The sequence below is a fragment of the Paramisgurnus dabryanus genome, chromosome 17 (genome assembly GCF_030506205.2).
Source record: "Paramisgurnus dabryanus chromosome 17, PD_genome_1.1, whole genome shotgun sequence".
Taxonomy (NCBI): domain Eukaryota; kingdom Metazoa; phylum Chordata; class Actinopteri; order Cypriniformes; family Cobitidae; genus Paramisgurnus; species Paramisgurnus dabryanus.
The window spans coordinates 33,987,061-34,014,988 of NC_133353.1; the positions used below are offsets into that span (position 1 = coordinate 33,987,061).

The window sequence follows — 27,928 nt, forward strand, 5'->3', positions numbered from 1 at the left end:
AATGTTACGATGCATTATGCTTAATGAGCGGGAATTTTGGATGTTACGCAATATTGTCCTGTACTGTCGTCTGCTGAACAGTCATATTTGAGAAGACAAACGTCACGGACGTCGCGTCTTTCAATGAATTAAAATGAAGAAACCTAAACTAATGTTTAATTATCTTTAAAACCCCGCTTATACTGTGTCCTACGCACTTTGTCACATAGTAAAGTTTACGTTTCAGCATTTTCCCCATCAAACAAGGTTAATGGGGATTTTAAACGATTTTGCTAATGCGTCACGTCGTTGGGTACCTAGGTTGTGGTTGTACCCCAAACGTCCTCTGCCCCCTAGTGGACGACATTGTGAGAGGCAATTTAAACACCACCCAAATTAATAAATGCAGGCTGTGTATACTGTATAATGGATACAGTAACTTTAAATGCGATAAATAAAGAAATCTTACACACATTAATATTACAAGTTAAATGGCTTTCCACACATTCTTGAAGCATTAATTTCTCACTTTTTTTCTCCGATCACCCCATTTGCTAATTAAAACTACTAAAACAGGACCTAGTCGTTGAATTAACCTAAAATAGCAGGTTTTTGTTTTTATAAGGGGCTCGATTGGAGCTCTATATCAGTCAAACAACAAACTTCAGATCGTCTTTAGTGTTTTATAGACATCTCATCTGAAATAAATAAATAGGGAAACTACATCACTCCTAATTTTTAGATTACACGTCTGTATATACATTTATCTTCCTATAATTTAAATAATTTGCAGTTGATGTTTAACGAGCAATGAAATTGGAGGGTTAAAGTACTCGAGATTACGCATTCGTTGGTTTATCCAATAAGGAACAAGAGGCGTGGCCAATATAGGAAACACTGGGCGGGGTTTCGTGGGAATGTTTAGCGGTCGCGCGAGTTTTCAGACTTATTTGTGAGTAACGCAATTTATTTAGCAAAAGTTATACAGCATGAACGATTGACATATGGACATTTACTTAGCTGGCTTGAAGTTTAAAGATGTGGCTGATTGTTTCGCCATATAAATACGTCTTGATTTACTTGACGCTCTGATTTTTTCAAATAAGAACAGACCACAAGGTGCTTATATTTTCATTTCTTCATACAGATGTGTACTTTTGTACATTATGTGGTGTTATAGACGTTTGGGATGTTGATATAGTCATGCATGAGGTTTTTAATGGTTATACGGAGAAGGAAATCATTTGGATATTAATGAAATCCCTTATTAGGTTTTGCATTGCAGACTTCGCGTTATTGCCATGGGCTTTTGATAAGATGTGTATCGGTCACGTGTCACTAGATAGGTGGCCTAAAGACAGTTAAGAACTTATCTTGGGTTCAAATCAAGTCCAGCTTTATTTATAAAAGCTTTGTTTTACAACAGGAACCCCCAGTGTAGTGATAACTGAGCTAAGCATAATGGTTTGCATAATAGTGACCTATGTTTGGTTTTACTCTTCTCACCTGCAGCATCAGCTGTCATCATGACCCCTAAGATGCAGCAGGCATCTCTTCCTCAATGGGAGATGAGGATCTACTGGATTCTTTCATTTATCTCCCACCTCTACTCCTTCTACCAGCTGCACAAGTTTTCCGAAGGTGAGTTGCTTTCTGTCCTAAAAAAAAAAACAAACAAAAAAAACGTAAAAGATGCATGCATGTGCTTTAGATCCATGTGTATGGATCTCGGTATCCCATAGTCCTAACCTACTACTCACCTAATCAGATCTAGGTAATCAACACTGCGGAATTGCACCTGATGGACATAGAAACATCCTGTACTGACCATTACCAAATCTTTATCATAAACTTGTTTTATTATTTTTTGGGATAGCCTACATTTATTCAGGAAATTTCAAAAGCAATTTCTGTGCCCAGATTGGCTTCTTTATAACATGACAGTTTGGAAAGGTCTTCTCATGGGTGTGACGAGAGCTCATGGTTATTATGGTAGCTGCCGACTCTTGGGGCCATGAAAAGGTTGGCTGTCATTTTGAGGGGGTGACGGGATCTCAGGTCAGCAAAAGCTCAAGCAGCCATTCGATCTCTTTTTACCAAAACATGCCACTCAGAGTAAGTGCAAAAAATGAACCTGCCAAAGCTATCCACAAAATCATCAATGTATATGGCATCCAGTTGATAAGCTATAAACCTATAATTCGGTATTCATAATTCCAAAAACATATTTGTGCTTAAGATATCAAGCAGTTCAGTCTATTGTAATATGTTCCTGTAGCTCAGGGGTAAAGCATTGCGTTAGCACAGTGTTTCTCAAAGTGTGGGGCGTGCCCCACTGGTGGAGAATAGGATTGTTACAAGTGGGGCGAGACAAAGGGGAGAAAATTTGGTCATTTTTGATCCTATATCTATAAATTCCTTTATTTATTGACCATACACTCAAAACGACACATTTAAATATAAGCCTAACTTAAAATAACATCAGACTGTGAAAAAAATGTCACACAGAACCATAGCCTACAAGAATGAATTAAGGTCGGAATGTTAATTGAAGTGAAACAAAAACTTTCATTTGGAGAGGTAGCAGGTATAAAAGTTAACAATGAATACGTTTGTGACACAGAATGAAAAGAAAACTGGAGATTCGGCACCAGCAGAGAAAACCAAAACAGACAGTGGACCTAAGCATCCAAAAAGCCAGCCGAAAAGAAAGTATGCACTGCAAAAAATTATTTTCAAGAAAATAAATTATTTGTATTTTTGTCTTGTTTTCGGTAAAAATGTCCAAAAATTCTTAAATTAAGATGCTTTTTCTTGATGAGCAAAACGACCCAAGAAAATAAGTCAAAAATATCAAATTTTAATGATAAAACAAGCAAAAATTCTGCCAATGGGGTAGGCAAATTTTTCTTGAATTTAGTGTTAAATTTTCAAGATTTTTTTGCGTACCTCATTGGCAGATTTTTTGCATGTTTTATGCACAAAATCACTTAAATTTGATATTTTTCATCTAAAAACTACACTTATTTTCTTGGGTCGTTTTGCTCATCAAAAAAATGCATCTAGGTTTAAATTGTTTTAGATATTTTTACTGAATTTTTCTTTTTCTTGAAAATAATTTTTGCAGTGTGATGACTTTTGTCAGAGAAAAAATTCAAACACAGTTGCATTATTAATATGAAGTATTATTTCATGCAAAGTGATAGTACATTTACACGTTTATTTTCTCTGTTGAAAGTGTTTAATGCTGTTATGTTTTTAAAATATTGGGATTAAATAGATTTCAACAGTTAAACTTAAAGCCAAGTTGATTATCATTTTATAGGGGCGATTGGGGACAGGTGGGCTCGGAAACCCTCCCCTACCTCCAAAGTGTTTGAGGAAACACTGCGTTAATATCAAAAACATGTGGATTTGATTCTAGGAAACACGCATAATGATATAATGTGTACCTTGTCATGCATTTTGAAAAAAAAACATCTGGCAAAAGCATAAATGTTATACATCTACTCCATATATGTGTTAAATAGTGACCTGATTGTAGTCATGCAGAAAGACATTTATAAGGGAAAAATCCATGATGCCATTTCTTGTTTTTGGAAGAGACATTTGTGTTGTGTTTGTGAACATCGTTTGGATCCCAAGCAAGAGTATTAAATAAACAGCATATTTTATTTATTTAATCTACAATTATTGATCCCCTGCATTGCAGTAATACACAGTTTAATACACAGTTTAAGGCTTTCTTTCTTAAATGTCATCATTTCTTATTGTCTTTTCATTCATGATTCATTACAAGTGGGCAGTTTTACAGCTTTTTGTCCTCAGTGCAATGAAACCAATCCTACTTGTTAATATCCAGTTCTGGTTATCTCTTGAAATAAATGTTTGTGTCATAACATTGTGTGACCGCATGATGGCACTGTGATCTCACTTCTGTCTCCACATACGCTTTCATTTTCTCTGTGTGTGTGTGAGATTATAACAGTATGGATGAATTCTTGCCTGTCGGTGCTCCCTGCAGGAAAACCTTCTGTCGAGGTGACGAGAGGTCTGTCCTGAGAAACTGGAGGATGAAAAGAGATGTGGTTGAAGAGAGAGAGATGGGCGGGGCAGAGAAAACAATACTAAACTGACACTGCATTGCAGGGGAGGATGACGAGTTTTGGACGGGTGTGCAGAGAATATACAAGTGCTATTATATTTCATCAGAAAAGCCCATTTCCAAATACTAGACACATCATTCTAGGACCTTCAGGGTTTCAACGGGTCCTTGAAATTCTTGAAAGTTTGTGAATCTGGGGAAAAATTCAAGGCCCTGGGAAGTTTTGAAAGTGTTTGAGTGTATTTTATGCAAGAGATTTTCTGAAAAAAAAAATTCATATTATTCAATGTGTAGTGTAGGATAATATCATAAAATTTCTAGCCTTTTAAGCACACGTGCTAAACTGTTTGCTTTAAATGCTTATATCTTCTGTATGTGAATGTTAATTCATACAAAATGCTTTTTTGCATAGTTGTGTTTGACACATGAAAACGTCTCGGGTTACGTATGTAACTGTTGTTCCCTGAGAAGGGAACGAGACGCTGCGTCTCCCTTGCCATACTTCCTGCGTCCCTGTAATGCCGTCTTTGGCAATATTTCAGATAGCGATATACTTCCTGACTCTCGTGTCACCGTCTTTGTCATTGGTTGAATTTGATATACACATTCAGACGCACTTACCCTTTGAGGCGACCCCAAAGTGTCACCGCAGTGACGCAGCGCAAGTTCCCTCAAAAGGGAACTGTAACAATGTATCTTAAAAGGTAACACGATGTAACCTTGATCTCACGTGAAATGTGTCCTCACATTTAGTCCTTGAATTTGAGGATATTGGACCTGGAAAGTCCTTGAATTTGAAGTTAACTAAGGTGTGGGAACCCTGGACCTTCGTTTTAAAAGGAAAGTTCACCCAAAATGTTGTCATTATTTACTCACCTTCATGTTATTTGAAACCCCCAAATGTTTTTCTTTGTTATTTTGAATATTTTTTGCAGTTTAAAAAAAACTGTTGTTTGGGAAGTCTTTGGATGTTTACCTGTAAATAATGGGAAAGACTTGACACAACAGTAATATCCACAACAAAAAAGTGGAATATTAAATGTCTTCAGGACACAATTCGAGTGGCTATTTATTTAACACGTTCGAGTCATTTTGAAGCTTAAAGTGTTTTCTGTTCCCTAAAGGAGTGGATGGTGGCTAAGGTGGTCACCATTCACTCCCATATAGTAGTAACCAGAACAGGGCTCAACATAAAAGACTGCCCGGGGCCAAGACGCTCGGACCAATCCTTTGTGATTACTCGGGCCTTTGTCCTTATTTGTGTTGAATATCTTTGTTTGTGTTTGTGTGTTGGACCAAATCTCTACCTCCAAAAGTCTCAAAAGTTTTTTGTGTGTGATTGGCAGAGCATGAAGTCAGTCTGGACAGAGATGTTCAGTTGGATAAAGGATTTCTTATATGGGGCTTTAAGAAGGTGAGAACACATGAGGACGTTTGACTGATGTAACGCCAAGAAACTACATTTATATTTCATGTCCAAGTGCTTTTTCTGAAGCATACTCTGTAGGATGCATTGTATGTGTATTTTGTGTGACTGTGTGTGTTTTTTAGGACCCCACAGATTTTGAATGGAGTTTTTGGAACGAATGGGCATGGAGGTCTCTTCTTTGGTCTCTGATTGGCCATGCTATAGTGTCCAGACTGACAGCTCATTACCTGCCTCAGGTAAGACTAATTCAAAAATGATAAACACATATGTGACCCAGTAAAATCATCCTAGAGATGATTTTAAAATATAACATTGATATCTTTAAGATTGACTAAGATCATTCAAAGATTGAAATCAAAGATGGATGCTCCTAATCTCATCATTAGATTATAAGACGTTATCCTGGATTTCATTGACAGGGTCACGTATATTTATACCCAATGCATTTGTGTTATAGTACAGAATGGCGGTCTATACAATTTATGGCATTGTCTCAGCCGGATGGCTTCTTGGAGTTTGGGGCGTGGCTCTATTGATGCTTCATCTGAGCATCTCATTGGCTGTTGCTCAGCTACGTAGCCCCACCCAGTCATGGTGTTGCAGCCTCCTGTTGCTCTGCACGCTCAATATCAATCCTGTTCAGGACTTACAGGTATGTAAATACTGTATGTGAGTAGGTTCATTAATGGCTGAAACTTCTGCTTGTGAGATACCAAAGTCTGGCAATGTGTGTCCTGTTTCCAGCGCTCTCACAGCAGACCTGCAGAGCTTTGCAGATAGAATGTAGATGAGCCTGAAACTAGTTTGCATTAAACATCACTGTCGACGCATTTCTAACAAAATTTGTGGTACAGGGCTTGTGCATTTCATGATTTGTATATCATCTTACTATCACACACAAAACATTTATCCCACACATCAAAAAAGTGCATGTGTACTATATGCACACCACTGGATTTTTTAAAACACTGCATACATTGTACATGTAGGTCGCTGAGAATGTAGTATGTATAGCCCAGGGGATGCATTTCATTTTGTTGCAATGTGCATGTGTCGAACGTCTGTGTATATGTACGAGTCAAATACACTATACTTTGCAAGGCTGTGTGTTCCACCATGCGCGTATACATTCGCATACACATAAAAAACTGACTGTACTCCAGGATTAAGTTTATACAACAACGATGTAGTAAAAAGAAATTTCCCTTGGGTTTTTGAAAAAAGAGGGACTGCGAAAACAATAAAAAAAAATGCTGTCATAGCGCACCAGGCAAGTAGATGGCGATGTTACTTTGTAAAGTAACACTACATGCTTGCTCACACAAACATTCGTCTACAGAGTAATAAATACAAAAAAACAAGACGGCGAAAGCCTCGAGCAACTTTGATGGACGGACAGTAAAGTTTTATTACTACAAGCGATTCTGGATTATAAAATGCCTACATTTTGTTGGAGAAGCATTAATAAACTCAGTGTCTTGAGCAGCACAAACACACTAATTATAATGTATGTTATTATTATTATTATTATGTAATTAGTTTGTATATGAATGTTATTTATGTATATATTTTTTATTTATATATAGTATAAAATATTTAAAATCTTAGTAAATACACTGCAAAAGATGATTTTCAATAAAAAATGTCTTGTGTAAAATGTTTTCAGTAAAATGTAAAAAAAAATTCTTAAATTAAGATGTTTTTTCTTGATGAGCAAAACTACCCAAGAAATTAAGTCTAGTTTTTATACCAAAAATATAAAATTTAAGTGATTTTGTGCATAAAACAAGCAAAAAATTTGCCAGTGGGGTAAGCACATTTGTCTTGAATTTTATGTTTAAGAAAAATTTTCAAATTTTTTTTTGCTTACCACATTGGCAAATTTTTTTGCTTGTTTTATGCACAAAATCACTTAAATTTGACATTTTGGTCTATAAACTAGTCTTATTTTCTTTGGTCATTTTGCGCATCAAGAAAAAGCATCTTAATGTAAGAATTTTTAGATATTTTTACTGAAAACAAGACAAAAATACTAATAGTTATTTTCTTGAAAATCATTTTTTACAGTGTATATTTAATATTTATTATTTAAAAATGTTTTAAATACATGCATGTGTGTATATATACAAAATAATTAGACCCAGTGCTTACACATACTGTATATTATGCAAAAACAAACTTTTATTTTGAATTCGAATAATCGTGATTATTTTTTGACAGCACATATATTTATTATGTTAACACTGTGGCAGATGTGTTTCTTATCTGATCATTGATTTGATTAGAAACTGATTGATTGATGGCTGTCATTAGATATTTGCTTGGTGAAAATAGTAAACCCAAGGCTTTCGTTCAAGCTTGTGTGCAATTTAGAAGAAGAAAAGAAAATATTGATCCCAGTGACACATTGAGTTTCCCTCCTTTTCCCAGGATTCTCACTTGATTAATTGTAAAGCTTCCCCCCATAATTAAACTTTCATCTAATGAGTATTTATTGCTCAGTTGTACTCATTAGCAGCTCAAGTACTGTAATTTAATCTATTGAGATTTTTACTGACTTTTAATGGCCTCTTTACAGTACATCTTTGTTTACCTCAGACACTGAGGAGCTTTGGAAGAAACCCTCAGGATTACAGGAAGACCCATGGGGCTACCGCAAAGACTTTGATAATGACAAGTAAAGAGAAAATAGCATCAGCCAGTGACTAATTTCACAACAATGCCCTGTCATTTAGTATAATTTAGGTGGTTATAGCTAGATTTTCAAAGGGTGATAATGAGTTTTTGAAAGTGGCTGCTGCTGTGTCTCCTGGCTGGGTGCCCACTGTCCTCTTTAAAGCTCAGTAGTTCATATTAGTTTAAAGGGCACCTATTGTCGAATTCACGTTTTTATATTTCCTTTGTTGTATAAGTGCAAAAAAACCTTAAACATTTTTCTTAAACACTAAATAAAAAAAATTTCAAGAAAAATTTGCTTACCCCATTGGCAGATTTTTTTGCTTGTTTTTTGCACAAAATCACTTAAATTTGATATTTTTTATTTAAAAACTAAACTTATTTTCTTGGGTCGTTTTGCTCATCGAGAAAAAGCATGTTAATTTAAGTATTTTTAGATATTTTACTAACAAAATCAGTACACTGCAAAAAATGATTTTCAAGAAAAAAAAATCTTAGTATTTTTGTCTTGTTTTCAGTAAAAATAAGAATTTCTTTCTTACTTGGTATTTTTTTCTTGTTTTAAGTAGAAATATCTAAAAATTCTATTTATTTTATATTTTATTAAGAAAATAAGTCAATATACAATTAAAGTAAAATTGTGCTTAAAACTAGCAAAAATGTTTGCCAATGAGGTGAGAAAAATAAGTTTCCGTTTTCTTAAACACATAAATCAAGAAAAATTCAAGAACAATTTGCTTACCCCATTGGCAGATTTTTTTTGCTTGTTTTATGCAAAAAATCACTAAAACTAGACTTATTTTCTTGGGTCGTTTTGCTTATCAAGAAAAAGCATTTTAATTTAAGAATGTTTTGATATTTTTACTGAAAACAAGACAACAAAAACAAATGAAATTTTTTCTTGAAAATAATTTTTTGCAGTGAAGAGAGATTGTTTTGAGCACTGCAAAAAATGACTTTCTTACTTAGTTTTTTTTTTTGTCTTGTTTTCAGTAAAAATGTCTAAAAATTCTTAATTTTAAGATGTAATTTCTCGATGAGCAAAATGACCTAGAAAAATAACTCTACACTGCAAAAAAATTATTTTCAAGAAAAAAAATTCTTAGTATTTTTGTTTTGTTTTCAGTAAAAATATCTAAAAATTCTTAAATTAAGATGCTTTTTCTTGATGAGCAAAACGACCCAAGAAAATAAGTCAAAAATATCAAATTTAAGTGAATTTGTGCATAAAACAAGCAAAAAATCTGCCAATGGGGTAAGCACATTTTCTGGAATTTTTCTTGAATTTACTGTTTAAGAAAAATTTTCAAGATTTTTTTATACTAAGTAAGGAAAAATACTAAATAAGAAAGCAATTTTTTGCAGTGTATGAGGGCACATGAATCTTTTGAAAATAACGAAGCTCATAGAGAAGTAATTTACCACAAAATACCACAGTATTCCACTTTTTTTTAAGTTTTTAATTTAATTGTCACTTTAACAATGCAGTTTTATTTCATTGTCGTGACGGCACGGCTTCATGCGTTCATTTGGTTAATTTTTTCTTTCTTTTTCTAGCGTGGTTGGTACACTTCTGAGGATCAGTACTACCTCTTGCTCTTCAGTTCTGCCGTTTGCGGTTTGCGCTGCATTAGCTTTAGTTTAGAGCTTTGCTGGCGCCCCCTAGAGGCTGGAGGACCAAACAACCACTGCTCATCTGTACAGAATGAAGGACTGAAGCCAATATTTTCTCAATTTTACGAGCTTACTGCTTACTGCTTTTATCATCCTCTGTTCTACAACGGACCCATCATAACCTACAAGGACTTCAGCGAACAGGTTAAGACCGAAACATTTCTTATAAAGAGGTGGAGGGTTTTTGCTCAGTCACTTTTTCGGTAGTGAACTCGAGTCAGACATTTCTAAGGCTGTTTTGCTGTCAAAATGTTTACTGATAATCATTACATTTCATTTCATAAGATAAGCCCTAAAATAAATGTATAAAGACAGTTATTTAACAATATGTAGCCCTTGTTATTGCTCATGTTCATCTCTCTTCATCTCTGCAGATAAATCGGCCAGTATCTAAAGTTTCTGCAGCGTATGTCCTCGGTGGGATCGTTCGTTTGTGCGTCTGGTGGTGTTTAGCTGAAATTATGATCCAGCTAATGTACATGCACGCCATCCAGGGCAATGAAACCTACCTGGAGGTCCTTCCACCCTGGGCTCTGGGTAAGTCTGTGCATAACAGAGTTTATATGCAAATTCATCTCCATTATAATCCGAATGAATTTGCCTTTCAGGATGGATGCAAGCTGTTACAGTTTAACTGGTGCTATTTTGGGGTTTGCAGCGTCAAAGTGTTTATCGCTTTATGATCTTGAACAGATGTTTGCAACGAAACACACACACACACGATTTCATCTCGGCGTTCGTCCATGTGCATCGGCCATCAAACTTCTGCGCTTGCCGTTTATTGATCTGTGAAAGTTGCTGATTTGCGTCGCCTGAACTTTGATTCACAGACTCCGCAAGATGTAGCAGAGGTCCGTACACCATCAGACAGGAACATTGAGTCATTATTGCTGCTTTGTGCTCCTGTTTCAAACAGAAAGGGCTCTCAGCAGAAATATGTGCATTTGAAAGCTTTTAGCGCTGTACCAATGGGGTTATGAAACAAGACGGATACAGTTCTCAGTTTCTAACCACAGAAATAGACAACGTGAGAAGTTGAAGAAAAAGATGATGAGATAACAAGTATGCATAAATCTAAGCATACTTGCATAGCTTAGCAGCTAAGCAACTGGCATGGAGGTACATAGAAATGCTAATAGACAGATATTTTAGACAACAAGGGGACATAACATCCCATTCATTTCAACAGTTTTAAGTCTCTGTTAGGGTTCAGACCCAGCTGTTTGTAAGTGATTTCCTCTCTGTCTTTCAATTGCAGGTGGATTGGCTCTCGCTTTAGTGCAGTTTTTCTACGTGAAATATCTGGTGTTTTTCGGCTCCGTATCTCTGCTTGTCAAGTTGGATGGACTGGACCCGCCTACATTACCTCGCTGTGTCAGCATCATGTACAGCTTCACCGGGATGTGGAGGTACAACACACTTCTGTTTCAACCACAACCACCCGCAATGTGTCTTTGCACCAGCAGGGGGCAGAGGTGTGCTGTGTTCACTCTTATTGGTTCAAGCCATAAACCAATCAGCATGGGTGTAAGGCTCACTTATGTACAACACTTCTACCCATATGTAATCACATTAACGCAAAGTAACACAGTAAATGCCTCTTTTTCTATTAAACATCACTGCTTAAGCATACCATATGGTCGGCTTCAGAACAGCCTAATGTCCCAGGAGATGAAAAACGGGTTTAAACATGCAGGCTTTCGCGCAGCTGATTGGATTTGACTGTAAAAGCTTTGTGAAGTTAGGCATATTGCAGGTTGAATGCTGTGGAATTATCTCTAAAGGCATCTAGAAAAGATTCAGATTTTGTGCATGCATTTGATTTGTGCATGAAATTCGCATGTAATGTATATTAAAGATATTTTAAAAATGAAGGTATTTGCATAATATTAAAAATACATTATCATGGTATTCTTTAAAGCAGGGTTTTTTAATTTTGGATGGCAGGGACCCCCACATATGAGGAGCCTTTAGCAAGGGAACCCCTTTTTTTTAAAATATCCATATTTTTTTAAAGAAACATCAACACTGTGTTATATAAATAGCAATTGTGATATCATAAAGACAGCAAATTGTTTACAAAACTTAAATAACTGTCTACACTTTTTTTTTTTACAATTTTTGCTTTGTCTTATAGTTTCCCAGTTTGAAAATCCCTGCTTTAAAGTAGGCTACCTTGCAGATGGTTAAATTAAATTATAATTGTATATAACCATGGTATATATCAAAGTCCCAGGATAATACTTATCTGGTAGTATTATTACCCGATACCACAGTACACTGCAAAAAATAAGAATTTTTAACTTGAAAATAATTTTTTTGCAGCGTACATAGTATTATTACCTGATACCACACAGTGCAAAAAATCATTGTCAAGAAAAAAATTCTTCGTATTTTTGTCTAGTTTTCATTAAAAATATTAAAAAAAACTCTTAAATTAAGATATTTTTCTTGATGAGCAAAACGACCCAAGAAAATAAATCTAGTTTTTAGACCAAAAAAATGTAAGTGATTTTGTGCATAAAACAAGCAAAAAAATCTGCCAATGGGGTAAACAAATTTAGTGTTTAAGAAAAATGTTCAAGATTTTTTGCTTACCCCATTGGCAGATTTTTTGCTGGTTTTATGCACAAAATCACTTACATTTAATATTTTTGGTCTAAAAACTAGACTTATTTTCTTAGGTCGTCTTGCTCATCAAGATAAAACTTCTTAATTTAAGGATTTTTAGATATTTAAGACAAAATATTTAAAAAAAAATTAAAAATATTTTTTTTCATTATAGGCATGTATTTTGACATGATGCGTGATGCACATGGTTCACACGACGCATCAAACGCATATTTTGACATGACGAACCACACACGCCGGGGCTAAAAACATGTTTACACTAATAGCAATAGGATCAAAGTGGACTTATTTTCTGTTGAATAGACTATCACTGTCCTTTCTTTCCCATGTAACCCTGCATGCTCAATGTGTATCTGCAGAACAGCTGTTGAGAGACTATAAGAGCCGGAAAGGTTAAGCACCAGTATGTGTGTGCTGTTAATGTTTGCAGTGTGATAAATGAGAAGTGTAAGGAAATAGACGTGTGCTGTAGACTTTAGCGGGACCCGATGTAAGACCTCGTTTGGCCTTTATCCCACACGGAGCAACAAAGCTTAGCTCCTGTGAAACCAACGGAGCTCAAAAAAACTCTCACTTCATTTCTAACAGCTCAGCGAAGCCTCAGCACACTCGCACACCTCAGGATAGACCCACATACACACACACACACACAGTTCTGTGTTTAATGGTTCAGATCCGCCCGGATGCACCATACCAAGTGAAGTTAGCACCTCTTGCTGCAGGACAGCAGGCCAACACGAGTCTCTGATTACAGTTTGAATGTCCTACAGAGAGCAAGAAGGCATTGAGAAAAAACAGACAGAGAGAGAGAGAAGGGTCGCTGGGTCCAGTGTGGAGTTCCCAGGTAAAAAGGTATACTTCAATGTACCAAAATATACTTTAATATTACCAGCAAGTACATTTGTAGTACATTGTTATTTTTGTGTGAAATAAAAGTTTAGAAGTTAATCACTACAATGTAGGCTACTTCAGTGCACTTACTAAAAACTATTCATGCTTATATTGAATTTAAGTATATTGAAATCATTGGTGTCTCAAGAGTACACTTAGGGCTTGTTTATATCTGGTATTAACTCTTTCGCCGACAGTATTTTAAAAAAAAGTTGCCAGTCATGATTTTCACAAAAGTTTAATGCCTTCCAGAAAATGTTCTTCTTTGAATATATAAACATACAAATATATCAAATGAAAGAACAGACCCTCTGCTTTTAAACAAACAAAAACACTTCATCATACCTTCATTAGTTCTGTTGTAATCACCTCTCAAATATGGGTAGGTTTCTTCAAAAACACCAAATTTTGAGCAAAAAGCTGAGATAATTCCATTTTTGTGAAGTACTTTTGATAGAAATCAGATTCAGCGCGATCCTCAAAACATACACTAAGTTCTTACTCTTACACGTGAGGCATAACTTCCGGGTTGCATAAGTTGTGAAAGAGTACCACCCAGTGGATAAAAGCGGTATTGCAGAAAGCCGGAAATACTTGTCATTGGCAGGGAAGTGTTTTCTCATAATTGACGATTTAACTCGTCAATTGCGGCGAAAGAGTTAACGGAATATTCCACTAAAAATCCTGATATTTACTCACCCCGTGTCATCCAGAATGTTGATGTCTTTGTCCAGTCGAGAATAAATAAAAACATTGCAGGATTATCTAGCAAAACGAAAAATAAAAAAGATGTACTTTTAAACCACAATGCACCAGCACGACCTTACGTAATGTGTAAGCACGTCGAAAAGTCACGCATGACGTATGCAAAACTACTGTGTTTACAAGTGTGGAGACAGAGGACCGTCGGATGTTTTTGTATGTAGAATGATTATTAATTAATGTTGTGTCAGTTTATTGTTCAAAATGGTGCACAAATGTGCGTTTCACATTTGTGACACATGACCTTTCCATGTGCATATGCGTTACATAAGGTTGCGTTGGCTCATCACACGGCTGGTGTAAGACAAGTCGTGGTTTAAGAGTGCTTATTTTTTATTTTTCTTGACGACAAATCGTTTTGCTAGATAATACCTGCTGCGTTGAAACTGCAATTTTACACTGAATTAAAACCGTAACCTGTTGGGGTCCAATAGTCTATTAAATTGATAAAAATTCTCAAAAAACTTAATTTCTTCCGGACTGAACAAAGAAAGACATCAACATTTTGGATGACATGGGGGTGAGTAAATTATCTGGATTTTATTTTATTTTTACACTGCAAAAAATGATTTTCAAGAAAAAAATGTCTTAGTATTTTTGTCTTGTTTTCAGTAAAAATATATATAAAATTCTTAAATTAAGATGCTTTGTCTTGATGAGCAAAACGACCCAAGAAAATAAGTCTAGTTTTTAGACCAAAAATATAAAATTTAAGTGATTAATAAAACAAGCAAAAAAATCTGCCAATGGGGTAAGCAAAAAATCTTGAACATTTTTCTTAAACACTAAATTCAAGAAAAATTTGCTAAGTCTGTCACAAAGTTTGGGAGTTGCCCGCCAAAGCATATTTTATTAATAGCCTCAATTTTTATATTTATTTATTACATATTTTTATATTAGCTTGGCTTCCTTTATGTATGTTAACATTTTAAACAATGATAAAACACATCAAATAAAAGAAAATCAACAAGTAAAACAAAAAGTTTTGAGAAGACTATATCAAAAAAAGGAGCCCTCCATATTGTTTTATCCATTGTGGTAACCCTTGCTCATATAAAGGTTGGAGACCCCTAATCTAAAGACTATCGAACTAGAAGTCCGGACCGATGTAAAAACATTGTACTTTGTACATCAGATTAGATCAATTGGCGGATAGTAGTCGGCTGTTCGATGACATTGTGCTACACCAGCCATTCCCAAACTGTGGTCCGCGGACAACTAGTGGTCCGTGAGGGTACTGCAGGTGGTCCGTGTAAAGGCAAAATTTAATTTTTTAAGAAAAAATATTTCTTTAAGAATCTGTTGTACTGATGTGATGACCAGTTATAGTTTTAGTGCTAGTAAGCCTATTTAGAGGTGCAGATAAATTCAGGACTTTGTGTAGACATATTTTATTATGAGTGTTATGAGGTGGTCCGCGAAATTCTTGATTACAAATAGTGGTCCACACAAACAAAAAGTTTGAAAACCCCTGTGCTACACCACTCGAATGCAATTTTGACTACCGTTGAAAGCCTAAAAATCGTTTTAAACCCCGTATACAACTGTATTTAGTGTTGTGCACTTGTGATCTGATCAAAATGCATCCTAAATTTTTTTTTAAACATGGCCTTAGATGTTCTTATGTTTATCTTATCCAAAATTAGTATCAGAAGATAACACATGTACTAAGTGTGCTTACATTGTATATTAATGCACTTTTCACCTGGAAATACTGGAGATATGAATGTGTATGCTTGTGTGTGTCTGAATGTGTTTTTATTGCTGCGTGTGTGATTTACAGGCATGGCCTGAGCGTTTACAGCAGTTTAAAGGTTTATAGGTTGTGATAAAGCGCTGTTCATTTGGAGTTAACCAACATCAACAAAACAAACAGTTTGTGTAGCTCTTTAGCATGTTGCTGACTCTTATCTATAGTTTTGTACTGTAATCACTCTTGGTGTACACACACACACACACACACACACACACACACACACACTTACACACACATGCATACAAGCACATAAACATTCCTTCTCCATTGCAGTGGAGACTTCCGACTTTTGTCGTTAATACTAAGCTAATGATATTTTATTATCTCTTAACCGTCCCCCTAAACCTAAGCCTTAAAGAAACCTTTCTGTATATAAAGATTTTAATTAAAACATAATTTAGATAATTTAATAACCTGTTTCTATTCATAAAGGCCCAAACACATGTAAACACATGCACACCTATGTGTACAGTTTGTGTGATAGTCTCTCACGGCCAACGTTTAATTTGATCTCCCCTGCATAAATGTGCAGCTTAACTCCGTTATAGTGGGATGATGTGAAACACAGTATCTTTGAGCTGTGGGACAGCTGTGTTTACAAACCGTTTCTGTCATGCCTGTTTTAATGATGATGTCTGAAGCGACGCTTTCTGAAGTAAAACAGCAGGATATTGAGTGAACCTGTTACAGCGAGTATCTCAGTTTCAGATTCATGAATCATTCTGTGACTCACGACTCATGAAATCATAAAAGACACCAGACATGAGCTTATATTATCCTCAATGTCTATTTCATATGTCGTTTGGCTATATAAAGGCTATATAGAGAGTATAAAACATCATGTGGGAAAGTAAATGAAGGGAATTTTATTTTTAGGTGAATTACCTCAAATGCAAGCATGTAATGGACTCGCGCAAATAAATTGCACTTGAATTGAATTCTCGCTAAGCAAATTGGACCTACATTTATATTTACATAGCGTGTGCCCCTTATTAGTGCTCAGTGGTAGAGCATTGCATTAGCAGTGTAAAAGGTCATAGGTTTGAACCCAGGGAAAACTACGGAGCCCCTAAGGGGACATGGAGTCAAAATTAAATAAAAAGTATCGCGTTTAGTTTCATGTGCGCACACAAAACGTGAAACTTTCATGTGCAGAATTTTTTTTTAAGTTTAGTTTTGCATGCTCACGTGAAACTTTCACTTTCATGTGTGCACACAATAGTTTCACGTGAGCACGCAAAACTAAACTTTAAAAAAATTCTGCACATGAAGGTTTCGCCTGAGCACATGAAGGTTTTGCGTGAGCACATGAAGGTTTCGCGTGAGCACATGAAGGTTTCGCGTGAGCACATGAAGGTTTCGCGTGAGCACATGAAGGTTTCGCGTGAGCACATGAAGGTTTCGCGTGAGCACATGAAGGTTTCGCGTGAGCACATGAAGGTTTCGCGTGAGCACATGAAGGTTTCGCGTGAGCACATGAAGGTTTCGCGTGAGCACATGAAGGTTTCGCGTGAGCACATGAAGGTTTCGCGTATGCACGTGAAACTATTGTGTGCGCACGTGAAAGTATCGCGTTTAGTTTCATGTGCGCACACAAAACGTGAAACTTTCATGTGCAGAATTTTTTTGAAAGTTTAGTTTTGCATGCTCACGTGAAACTTTCACTTTCATGTGTGCACACAATAGTTTCACGTGAGCATGCAAAACTAAACTTAATAAAAAAAATATAAAAAAATATATGCACATGAAGGTTTCGCGTGAGCACATGAAGGTTTTGCGTGAGCACATGGAAGTTTCGCGTGAGCACATGAAGGTTTCGCGTGAGCACATAAACGTTTTTTTGGCGTGAGCACATGAACGTTTTTTTGGCGTGAGCACATGAACATTTTTTTGGTGTGAGCACATGAAAGTTTTTTTGGCGTGAGCACATGAACGTTTTTTTGGCGTGAGCACATGAACGTTTTTTTTGGCGTGAGCACATGAACGTTTTTTCCGCGTGAGCACATGAACGTTTTTTCCGCGTGAGCACATGAACGTTTTTTCCGCGTGAGCACATGAACGTTTTTTTTGCGTGAGCACATGAAGGTTTCGCGTGAGCACATGAAGGTTTCGCGTGAGCACATGAAAGTTTTTTTCATGTGAGCACAAGAAAGTTTTTTTGGCGTGAGCACATGAAAGTTTTTTCGCGTGAGCAAATGAAAGTTTTTTTTCTTTCAAAAAAAGAAAAAAATATGTACTTTTTAACCACAACTTCTCCTTCTCGCATGATCTTTAGACGCGATTACGTAATCCGTAAGGTCGCGCTGTTGCATCACACAGCAAGTGCAAGACAGAGAGTTGTGATTTAAAAGCACATACATTTATTTATTTTGCAAAAATGTCAATTGTTTTGCTAGATATGCCTCAGTTGGGATTGTTTAGAGACCTTTGAAGCTGTGTTGAAACTGCGATGCAATTTTAAACTGCATTTAAACTGTAAAATATTAGTCCAGTGAAGTCCACTATATGGAGAAAAATCCTGGAATGTTTTCCTCAAAAAACTTAATTTCTGTTCTGCTGAACAAATAAAGACATAAACATCTTTGATGACATGGGGGTGAGTAAATTATCCGGATTTTTTACAAAAAGTTGAATATTCCTTCGTTTCTGGCCTTAAACGGTCTAGTCACGTTGTTTTATCGATGTAGAGTTGAGTGAAATGACTTAAGCATAGTCTGTTCTTTTGGTCTTCCCGGATGACTTTTATTTCCCTGGAGTCCAGGAAGATTTCATCAGTAGTCGCTAATGAATGCCGAGAAGTGCTGATATGAATCAAATGGTTCTGTACAATCGGATTTAGAACTCATTACATATCATAGACCGCAGACCGAACCCATCTTCCTCAGTTATGCACACATACTCCGCCTTCTGTTTTTCTTTCGCTTGCACACGCACTTTTTCCGGACGGGTGTATTTGTGATGCGTCATCTTTTGTTTCGTTTGTGTTTACCGTCTGGATGTTAATTAATTACACAACATTTTGATTGTTGCCGGTCTGTGAGCTCATGAAAACTTTATGTCAGTCCTCTCCAGCATGTTAACAACCATCTGCTGGCACACGTCCATTTGTCTCCACACGGGTCTGTATTAAGAAGCAAGCAACGGCATCTTTTACTGTCGTCTTTGGGGTCCGTATGTGTTTGGACTAAATAAGTGACAGAATCAACTGCAGATGAGAAAGCCTTATGGCCAGAAAATTGTCAGTTGTTGTGTTTTTTTTGCTTTATTGGATGAGATGATGGAGTGTCATCTCATCCGAGGAATCCTATGATCACCATCCAGCACTTCTTTATCCATTTAAACTTTTGGGAGTTTTGATTTGTTAAATAAAGGCGAAAGCTTATTAAAAAACTTTTAATCAGTTAATGCATTCCTTGAGAATATAAAATTCATGACTTTGGTGTTGCCGGCACAATGCTCTACCAGTTGAGCTACAAGAACTAATGTAGTGTGCACACCAAAGCGTTTACGCCGGCAGCCTGCCTATGTTTTCAATTGTTTCCAATAAATGTTCTTGTTTTTTTTTAAAAAAAAAGCCAGCAGCTGGTGTTTTTTCTAGGGATGCACCAATAGGATTTTTTCGGGCCGATACCGATTTAAACAGACAACTTCTGGCCGATACCGATGCCGATATTAAACACTTGTATACAATACTATACAGTTGGTCTATTAGCTAGTTTATTTCTGCATCAAATTATTTTTACTGAACATGGATTTGATCTAATTAACATTAACATAACCTTCAAAGGTGGTTTTTGCTTATTCAGCATTTATTTTATTAACAACATTAACTCATTTTTTACATATAATGGATTTCTTTATGCATTTAATTAATAAACAATCGGTATCGGCCTTTCTCGTGCTATTGCCGATATGCCGATGGTTTCAAATTCATCAAAAATCGGCCGATAAATATCGGCGGCTGATACATCGGTGCATCACTAGTTTTTTCTGCACTGAGCACCAGCGCTCTGTTTTTTTTTTGTCAGTGCACCGTATTTGTCTTGTTTTCAGTAAAAATATTTAACCTTTTTTAAATTAAGATGCTTTTTCTTGAAGAGTTTAGTTTTTATTCCAAAAATATCAAATTTATGTAATTTTGTGCATAAAACAAGCAAAAAAAATCTGCCAATGGGGTAAGCAAAAATCTTTTTAAACACTAAATTCAAGAAAAATTTGCTTGCCCCATTGGCAGATTTTTTTGCTTGTTTTATGTACAAAATCACTTAAATGTGATATTTTTGGACTAAAACTACACTTATTTTCTTGGGTCGTTTTGCTCATCAAGAAAAGCGTCTTAATTTAAGAAATTTTTGACATTTTTACTGAAAACAAGACAAAAATATTAAGACACTTTTTTTAAATTATTTTTTGCAGTGTAAATCGTTAGGATATAATTGGAAATATAGGAAATATCTTCATGTTTAATGAAGATATTTTGTAAATTTCCTATTGTAAATATATAAAAAATATATTTATCATTAATAATATGTGTTCATTTGACCAACTTTAAAGTTGATTTTGCAAAATATTGTCCTATCCTAACAAACTCTACACCAATGAAAAGCTTATTTATTTGGCTTTCAGGTGATGTATAAATCTCAATTTAAAAATATTGACCCTTATGACTGGTTTTGTGGTCCAGGGTCACAAACGTGAATAGAGAAACAATTAATGGAAACATATGTGGCTGTAGCGTAGAACCGTGTTCAATCAGAGAAGACAAATCTGCTCATTGAGATTGATGGAGAAGAAGTGAAACTGTGACTGAGAAACTGCGAGTTACAAACGGCCAGATCAATATTTTTGCTGTTTTGATGTGAGCTACTTGCTCAAGTGTGATCAAAGAAACAGGAATGAGGTCAGTCTGACTTCCTCTTGTTTCTTCTTACTTACCAGATCACATCTAGATCGATATCTATCAGGTACTGTTGTGTTAAATTATTTGCTCATTTTCTGAAGACCAAGATATTAAATTCATAAGTGTAACTCATTAATCATTGCAAACATGACTGAAACCTCCAATTTTGCGTTATTAATTTTTTTTTAAAGTTGCTGGATCGAAGTTGGGTGACAAAATTATAAAGAATAAACGCTTGCCTACCCCCTCAGCCTTTTTAAAAAGTACACCTTTGTACATAAGGGGTGCAAAAATGAGTACATCAAACATACCTATTTATACCAAAATAGTACCGCCTAGTCACAGCTTTTGTACCTTTATTTCTGATAGTGTCAGATATCTCTGCATAGACGAGCACTACTCTTATTTTTATCACACATCAGATGATGTAAAAGTCTGAATATCACTGCCTTCTCACGGATCAATATGTGACTGATTATGTGCTTCTCAGACACACAACTCAGCATCAAACTACAGCTCAACCACATAAAGGGCAAAACTGTTCTGCGATCAGCTCATTTTGATGTTTCCCAGTACTGTAGCTATCACAGAAAATGCCACCGTTTGTCCCCAAAGATTCATTAAATCGGTTATCTCAAGCATTTAATTTATGCAGATTGTCTTTTCTTTTTGTCTAACTGTAGATGTTGACAGATTAAACACTTAAAATGTTTGTGTTGTGTGGTTTTGTAGAGAAGTGTGCGTTACTGCACCATCTGTGTTTAACCCTTGAGTTTTCTCATTACTGTCCTTTTGCTTTTCAGACACTTTGACGTGGGACTCTACAAATGGCTCATTAGGTAAGATTTGTCTTGGTTTTGTCTGTCTGAGAGATGTTCTGCATTGCTTTGGACACACATTTCTTTTTATGCACGCAAATGAATAATATTCATAATCAAAAACCATAGTCAGAGAACGATTACAAGCCTCAGATATGTAATAAAACACTGAATACATGGCCTTCATTTTCTTTTGTTATGGAATAGAATAGAACGTCTGTACAATGAAATCTCTTTAGAAATATCACTCAGTAAAATTATTATTTAAATATTAAATATAATATTATTTAAAGTATACACACATAGGCAGGAGTGTAGAGTATATGGACAAATGCACCTGTAAACCAAAATACAGGCTAGTGTGTAAATATAAATAAATATATACATGTGTATACTGTAAACAATTCCTTTTTGCAGTTTAATTCGGGTGTGCCTCATACATCTTGAAAAGTAAAGCCGCTGGCTCTTTGATCGCCCCCTGGTGGGTACAAGTCATACACCCCACCCTCTCCATGCAAACAAACGGGACACGGCTCTAAAAAAATATATTAAAAAATATGGTTTTGGTCCTTTAAGGTAGTTGTTAACACGCTGATATAAGTTCAAATTTTTGTGATAAGTTTCATTTTAGCTAGTAAGTTGATGCTATAGAAAGAGGGCATGTCGTTATGATCGCCGTGGTTGAACTGGGCACGCGAGCATTTGGGCATAAGTTTGATGCAGCTGCTACGCCTCAGGCTCCACGGACGGCTTCTGCGCATGCCCTGGCCCCAAACTGACGTTTTTACGTAACATGGCACCGCCCATGGTCGGATATTTTTGGCTATTTTTTAATCCACTTGAATTGAGAGTTCATTTAAATTTACTTGACTGGTGAGGAGCTGCTAGAAATTATTAAAATGATTTCAACTTTATTTTCTCCAACACCAGCCATCTTGCAAACAGACAACCCCATAGCACTTGCCCCTCCCACAAGAAGCGGATTTTGCCTCTGATGCGCGTCAAATGCTTGCTTTTTTGCTCCAGACCCGTGAATAGAAATATTGGGTTACTAATGGCATTTTGACTTTTAAAGTGGAAATATCATGAAAATCTGACTTTTTTCATGTTTAAGTGCTATAAATGGGTCCCCAGTGCTATTAAAGCAACACTAAAGACTTATTGCTCTTTGCTCCCCCTACAGGTTAGAAGCGTAATTGTTCATTACCACTGTCGTAAATACTGCAGCATAGCTGGCTCTGATTGGATTGTAGGTCTGCCGTAAAGCAAGTTTTTGTAGTTTTCACTCGAACTACAGGACCGCGACCCGACGGTTGGAAACTTCTTTAGTGCGGTTTTGGTCGATAGAGGGCTGCAAAGCGAATGTGAAAGTGCCGTTCACTCTGTTTTGAGTGGATGAACCACTGAAACTTTTTTGGAAACGTTATTTTAAGGTAAAAAAAACTCTTTGGTGTTGCTTTAACCTAGAAATTTTGAAAATGATCAACCCAGTAACTTAGTTTTTGTAAACTATTCTCTGCAAGCATGTGAAAAAAAGGTCATTGAAATTTTGCTCCTCTTGTGCTCCCCTTTGCTCCCCTTGTGATGTCAGATTTGCATCAAAGGTTTGTTCCCAAACCATTTCCCAAATGCTTTCCAAAATGACAATGTTTTGAAAGCTCAAGAGATGCAAAAAACATTAACTGTGGAAGTTAACCTATGGATGGCTTACTAAGTCTCTTCAAATTAATCTGTGATTTTAACATGATAAACATGATACTCATTAGCTTTCTGATGGAGGATCCAGACGCATCAGCAACCGATGAAATAATTGTTGCTTTAGTCGTGTTGACAGATGGATTTTAAACCATTAAGGAACATTTTCTTAATGTATTTGTGATAAGTAAAATTGTGCTTTGCAGATTTGGCACAGTGGGAGCGACGCTACACATGTAATAGCCCTATAAGAAACTAAACTCACCAAATGGTTCATTTACATCTAAATATAAATGCAAATCAGTTAATTATATATATTTGAGCTTGAAATTATCCAATTTTATGCAAATGAGCTTCATAATGGGGTGTGTTCCACGTATCCAGACCATCACTGTTACTGGGAACTGGCTGCATATAATGAATCGACTTTTATTTCAGGAAGACACAAAAGATAAATTTGGCACTGGTCATGATTGGTCACCCAAGCTAAGTCCACAGCTCGGCTTCATCTCTTCTGTGCCGAGAACGATTGGCAAGTTTTTTAACAAGTTGTTTTGTTGTCTGGTTTTTATGCGTGTTATTTTATGTTCAGACAATTGGCAGAATATTATCATTTTGATAATGCCCTTTTCATGCCCCGTCAAAACCAATTTTAACTTTGCTCATACAAAATTATAATAATGTCGCTCATGCCGAATCTCTCTCAGTTCCTGGTAATGCCCGAATGCATAGCATCTCTAAGCAGCTGTTTATCTGTCAAATCAACTTCTGTTGAATAGAGAACAGCAAGTCCTTCTTTGATACCCTTTATGGGTTTTTATTATGCCAATAATATTTTTGCGAATTATTATGCAGTAGATTTTACACTCCACGGTTACGCACCAAATTGTTTTGTTTGTGAAGACGAGGCATATTTTATGTGTTTATGTGCTTGAGAAAGTCTCTGATGCATGCTTGTACATGTCATGCAAGTTCATGCGTCAATATATATGCACGCATTTACTCGACTATGTTTTATCAAAGGGATAATTCACCCAAAAATGAAAATGTAATCACTCTCATGTTGTTACAAACCTGTATAAATATTTTTGCTCTGATAAAAATATTGATGCACTGTAAAAAGTGAAAGTTGCTGTACTTTAAATACGTTTTATTAACTTCTCACTGTACAGTCCCTCCAGACAAATGCGATTATGCGATCGCATAATTTATTGCATAATCAGCCATAGTCCGCATATTTTAGTGGGGGCCGCATTTTTTAAATACACCGCACTTTCGACGCATAAATTGCAGATTTCCGTGCGCAAAATGATTTCATAATCCACACATTTTCGTAGCGAAAGTCACATATGTCTTAGCAGAAAATTGAAAAATGTTGCATTTACTTCACACATGCATAGCCATCTCCCCTGTTGCCGTGGGAACATTATGAAGTGACGTGATTATGTGACGTGAACATTATTGAAAAGCTGCAAAAGCTAAAAACAGTTTTTTGCAAGTTCCCGCAGTTATTGCAAGTTCCAACAATTTTTGCATGTTCCCGCAATTTCATTGCATAAAATTGCATAAATATCCCGCATATTCCATCGCATTTTTTAAGAAAATGTGCTGCAAGATCAAGGATTTTTGCCCGCAACAATCACAAAAACACTTTTTTCTGGACTGACTAAGTAAAATATTTAGGGTGAAAAACTAACAAAAAAAATACTTAAATTGGTAACACCTAAAATATTTAAACATTTTCAACTTAAATTTTACTTAAAGTGAGAACATTAAGTTGAAATGTTTTTTTACATTTTTAAGTGTTACCAACTGTATCAAAGTACAGGATTTTTTACCAAAGTATTTTTTTAAGTTGATCCAACTTTTTACAATCTAACCAAATGGATTAGAGGCCCATTGACTTCCATGGTAGAAAAAAGAGTACTATGGAAGTCAATGGGGCCTCTGATCGGTTTGGTTACAAACATTCCTCTAAATATCTTCCTTTGTGTTCATCAGAACAAAGAAATTTATACAGGTTTGTAACAGGACGAGAGGGAGTAAATGATGACCGAATTTTCATTTTTGGGTAAACTATCCCTTAAGTATGTCGTTTTGTGACCCCTCCTGTGAAAACTACCGAGCCCCTAAGGTGACATTGGAGTAAAAAAATCTAAAGCTTAGTTTCATGTGCTCACATGCGCACGCGATAGTTTCACTTGAGCACTTGAAAGTTTCACGTGAGCACGTGAAACTAAGCTTTAAAAAAAATTCTGCACATGAAGGTTTCACGTGAGCACATGAAACTAAACTTTATTTAATTTTTGCTCCATGTCCCCTTAGAAAACCCTGTTGATTTACAGTTTTTATATAAAATAATTCTACATAATGTAAAGAATATTCTGTAAAAATATAACCTTGATATCTTTAATATTGACTGAATCAAAGATTGAAATCAAACTTTGATGCTCATAATCTCATAATTTGATTATACGATTTTAGCCTGCATTAATATAATTTCTCCAAAGTGTAGTTTGTGTGAGGGGTCACTTTTCTGGCAGAAGGTCAGAGCTGGACAGATGTCTTCAATGTCTGATATTTTAATTAATTCGATTTTTTCCTTTTCGTATGAATTAATTCAGTAGTAAGGCTCTTAAAAACCAAAATAAGCCTCTTCAGGTCCTGGCGTAACCTCGTCTGCTCAGCTGTAGCATTTTGTGACACACTTTATTCATATTCTAATGCGCTTCTGCTGTATGGAGAGGTCATTGTTGTGGTTTTGGAGAGAGAGCCCAGGTTGTGTTTTGTGCCGGGTTTGATATTGTCAGTCTCTGGCAGGGCCGCGATCTCCAAAGACAAAAGATGTTTGATCGAGGTTGCATTAGCATGTGTTTAGCACGAAGAGCATTGCATTCTAGCCGGACACGCTGGAAATTTGCCAGTCTGTGTTAATATGTACATGGAAAATGAACGGGTAACGAGTGATGCTGCTTGGGCCCGAGAGGCAGAGAAAAGTTGATTTAATATTTTACTAAGGAACATCTAGGACAACAGACAAGAGATTTGTATACAGTTCGGTTTTAAGCTGCTTACAAAGAAATGTGATCTGTGTCAACACAGGAATAAACAATAGGATTTTATTCTAAATCACCTAACGTCACTTAAAGACTTAAACCAAATCCCTTAAATAAGCAATACTTGTCCAAATCTTAAAAATAAAGGTGCTATAAAGGGCCATAGAAGAGCCCAAAATCCAGTCAAAGTCCCCCCAAAAAACCTTCTTACAGTTTAAAGAACCATTTTTCCACTTCAAAGAACCTTCAGATGTTTTTCAAAGTTATATTGAACCATACAGCCAAAAAAGTTCTTCTATGCCGTGGTGAACTGTATCAAATATATTTTAAGAGTGCAATACTACATGAGAGAGGATTCATTTTGTTGTAAACGCGTGTTTGATATTAACTCTTTCCCCGCCATTGAAGAGTTATCTCTCCAACTAAGAGAAAACATTTGCATAAATAAAGTGTCTATGAAGAATTTTTATGTTACGGCGCATTCACACGGGGCGTAAGCGTTGACGCTTCCCATTCACTTTTAATGGGTGACGTCAAACATTGGCAAACTGAAATGTGGATCCGTCGGCGCAGCATCACTCAACTGTATCACCTTCTCAACTTTTCAAGCGCCAATGCATGCATCAGCCAATCAGATTGCCTTATGCAAATAACCTAGGCAGAGCCAGCCAATTACGTTTATGGAAGACCGGAGCATGTGCTGCGGCCACTGTGATTGGCTGTTGGCCACGTTTCAGACAAGCCTTCCATCAAGCGTTAACGCTTTCGCCCCATATGAATGCGCCGTTAATCTGCAATACTGCGTTTATCCACTAGATGGCACTTAGCCAATTTGTGAAAAAAGCTGAAGCCAAAACGTTATTTACTAATTTTAAACTCTGTGTATGTTTTGATAATCAGTCTGAATCTGATCTCTAACAAAGTTCCTTCATAAAAATGCAATTATTTTAGCTTTTTGCTTAAAATGTTTAAGAGTTTATAAGAAGAGAAAAAATATAAATAGGATAAAACTTTTTTCCTGTTTTGTTTGTTTATTGTTTGTTTGAAAGCAGAGGGTCTGTTCTTTCATTTTATATATTTGTATGTTTATATATTTTTAGATTTTTTTCCTGGAAGGCATTTTGTGAAACTTTTGTAAAAATCACAAAAAAATGCTGGTGGGCAACTTTTCAAAAAATGTCTGGCGGGGAATGACTTAAAGACAAAGAGTTTAAACACAGAGATGTCGGTTTTTGTTGTGGTATTTGTACAACTTGTTGGAAAGTAGTTGCTACTGCAAAACCCACATTATTTAAAAAATGTGAAGTTTGCATTGTCAGTACACTACGCTCTAAAATATGCTGGGTTATTTTCAACCCAGCATTGGGTCAAAAAGGGACCCCCTCAGCTGTTGGGTTAAATTAACCCAGAAAAATGTTTATATTTGATCCAACAATAGGTTAAAACCATAGAGTGTAAAAATATGAACCTGGTGTCCATGACGTTTAAGAAGAGCATTTTTTAAGCCCAAAGTAGGCAGAGCCTGTCATCGCCATCTTGGCAGCGCGTCACTCCTG

General features: G+C 36.0%; 1 protein-coding gene across 3 annotated transcripts in view; it reads left to right on the forward strand.

Annotated features, from left to right (window-relative positions):
* The first annotated feature begins 872 nt into the window (after positions 1-872).
* Positions 873-27,928, forward strand: part of hhat (hedgehog acyltransferase) — a 36,322-nt gene continuing 9,266 nt past the window's right edge. Inside the window, exons 1-9 of one of the 3 annotated variants that reach the window (XM_065288206.2) lie at positions 873-931; positions 1,492-1,620; positions 5,431-5,498; positions 5,636-5,749; positions 5,971-6,165; positions 9,747-10,007; positions 10,238-10,400; positions 11,122-11,272; positions 21,607-21,642. In XM_065288206.2, coding sequence (XP_065144278.2) covers positions 1,506-1,620; positions 5,431-5,498; positions 5,636-5,749; positions 5,971-6,165; positions 9,747-10,007; positions 10,238-10,400; positions 11,122-11,272; positions 21,607-21,642 — 1,103 coding nt within the window. In that variant the 5' untranslated portion in view covers positions 873-931; positions 1,492-1,505. Of the gene's footprint in view, positions 1,099-1,491; positions 1,621-4,090; positions 4,153-5,430; positions 5,499-5,635; positions 5,750-5,970; positions 6,166-9,746; positions 10,008-10,237; positions 10,401-11,121; positions 11,273-21,606; positions 21,643-27,928 lie in introns of those variants that run through there. The other 2 variants (XM_065288205.2, XM_065288207.2) reach the window with 2 other exon arrangements.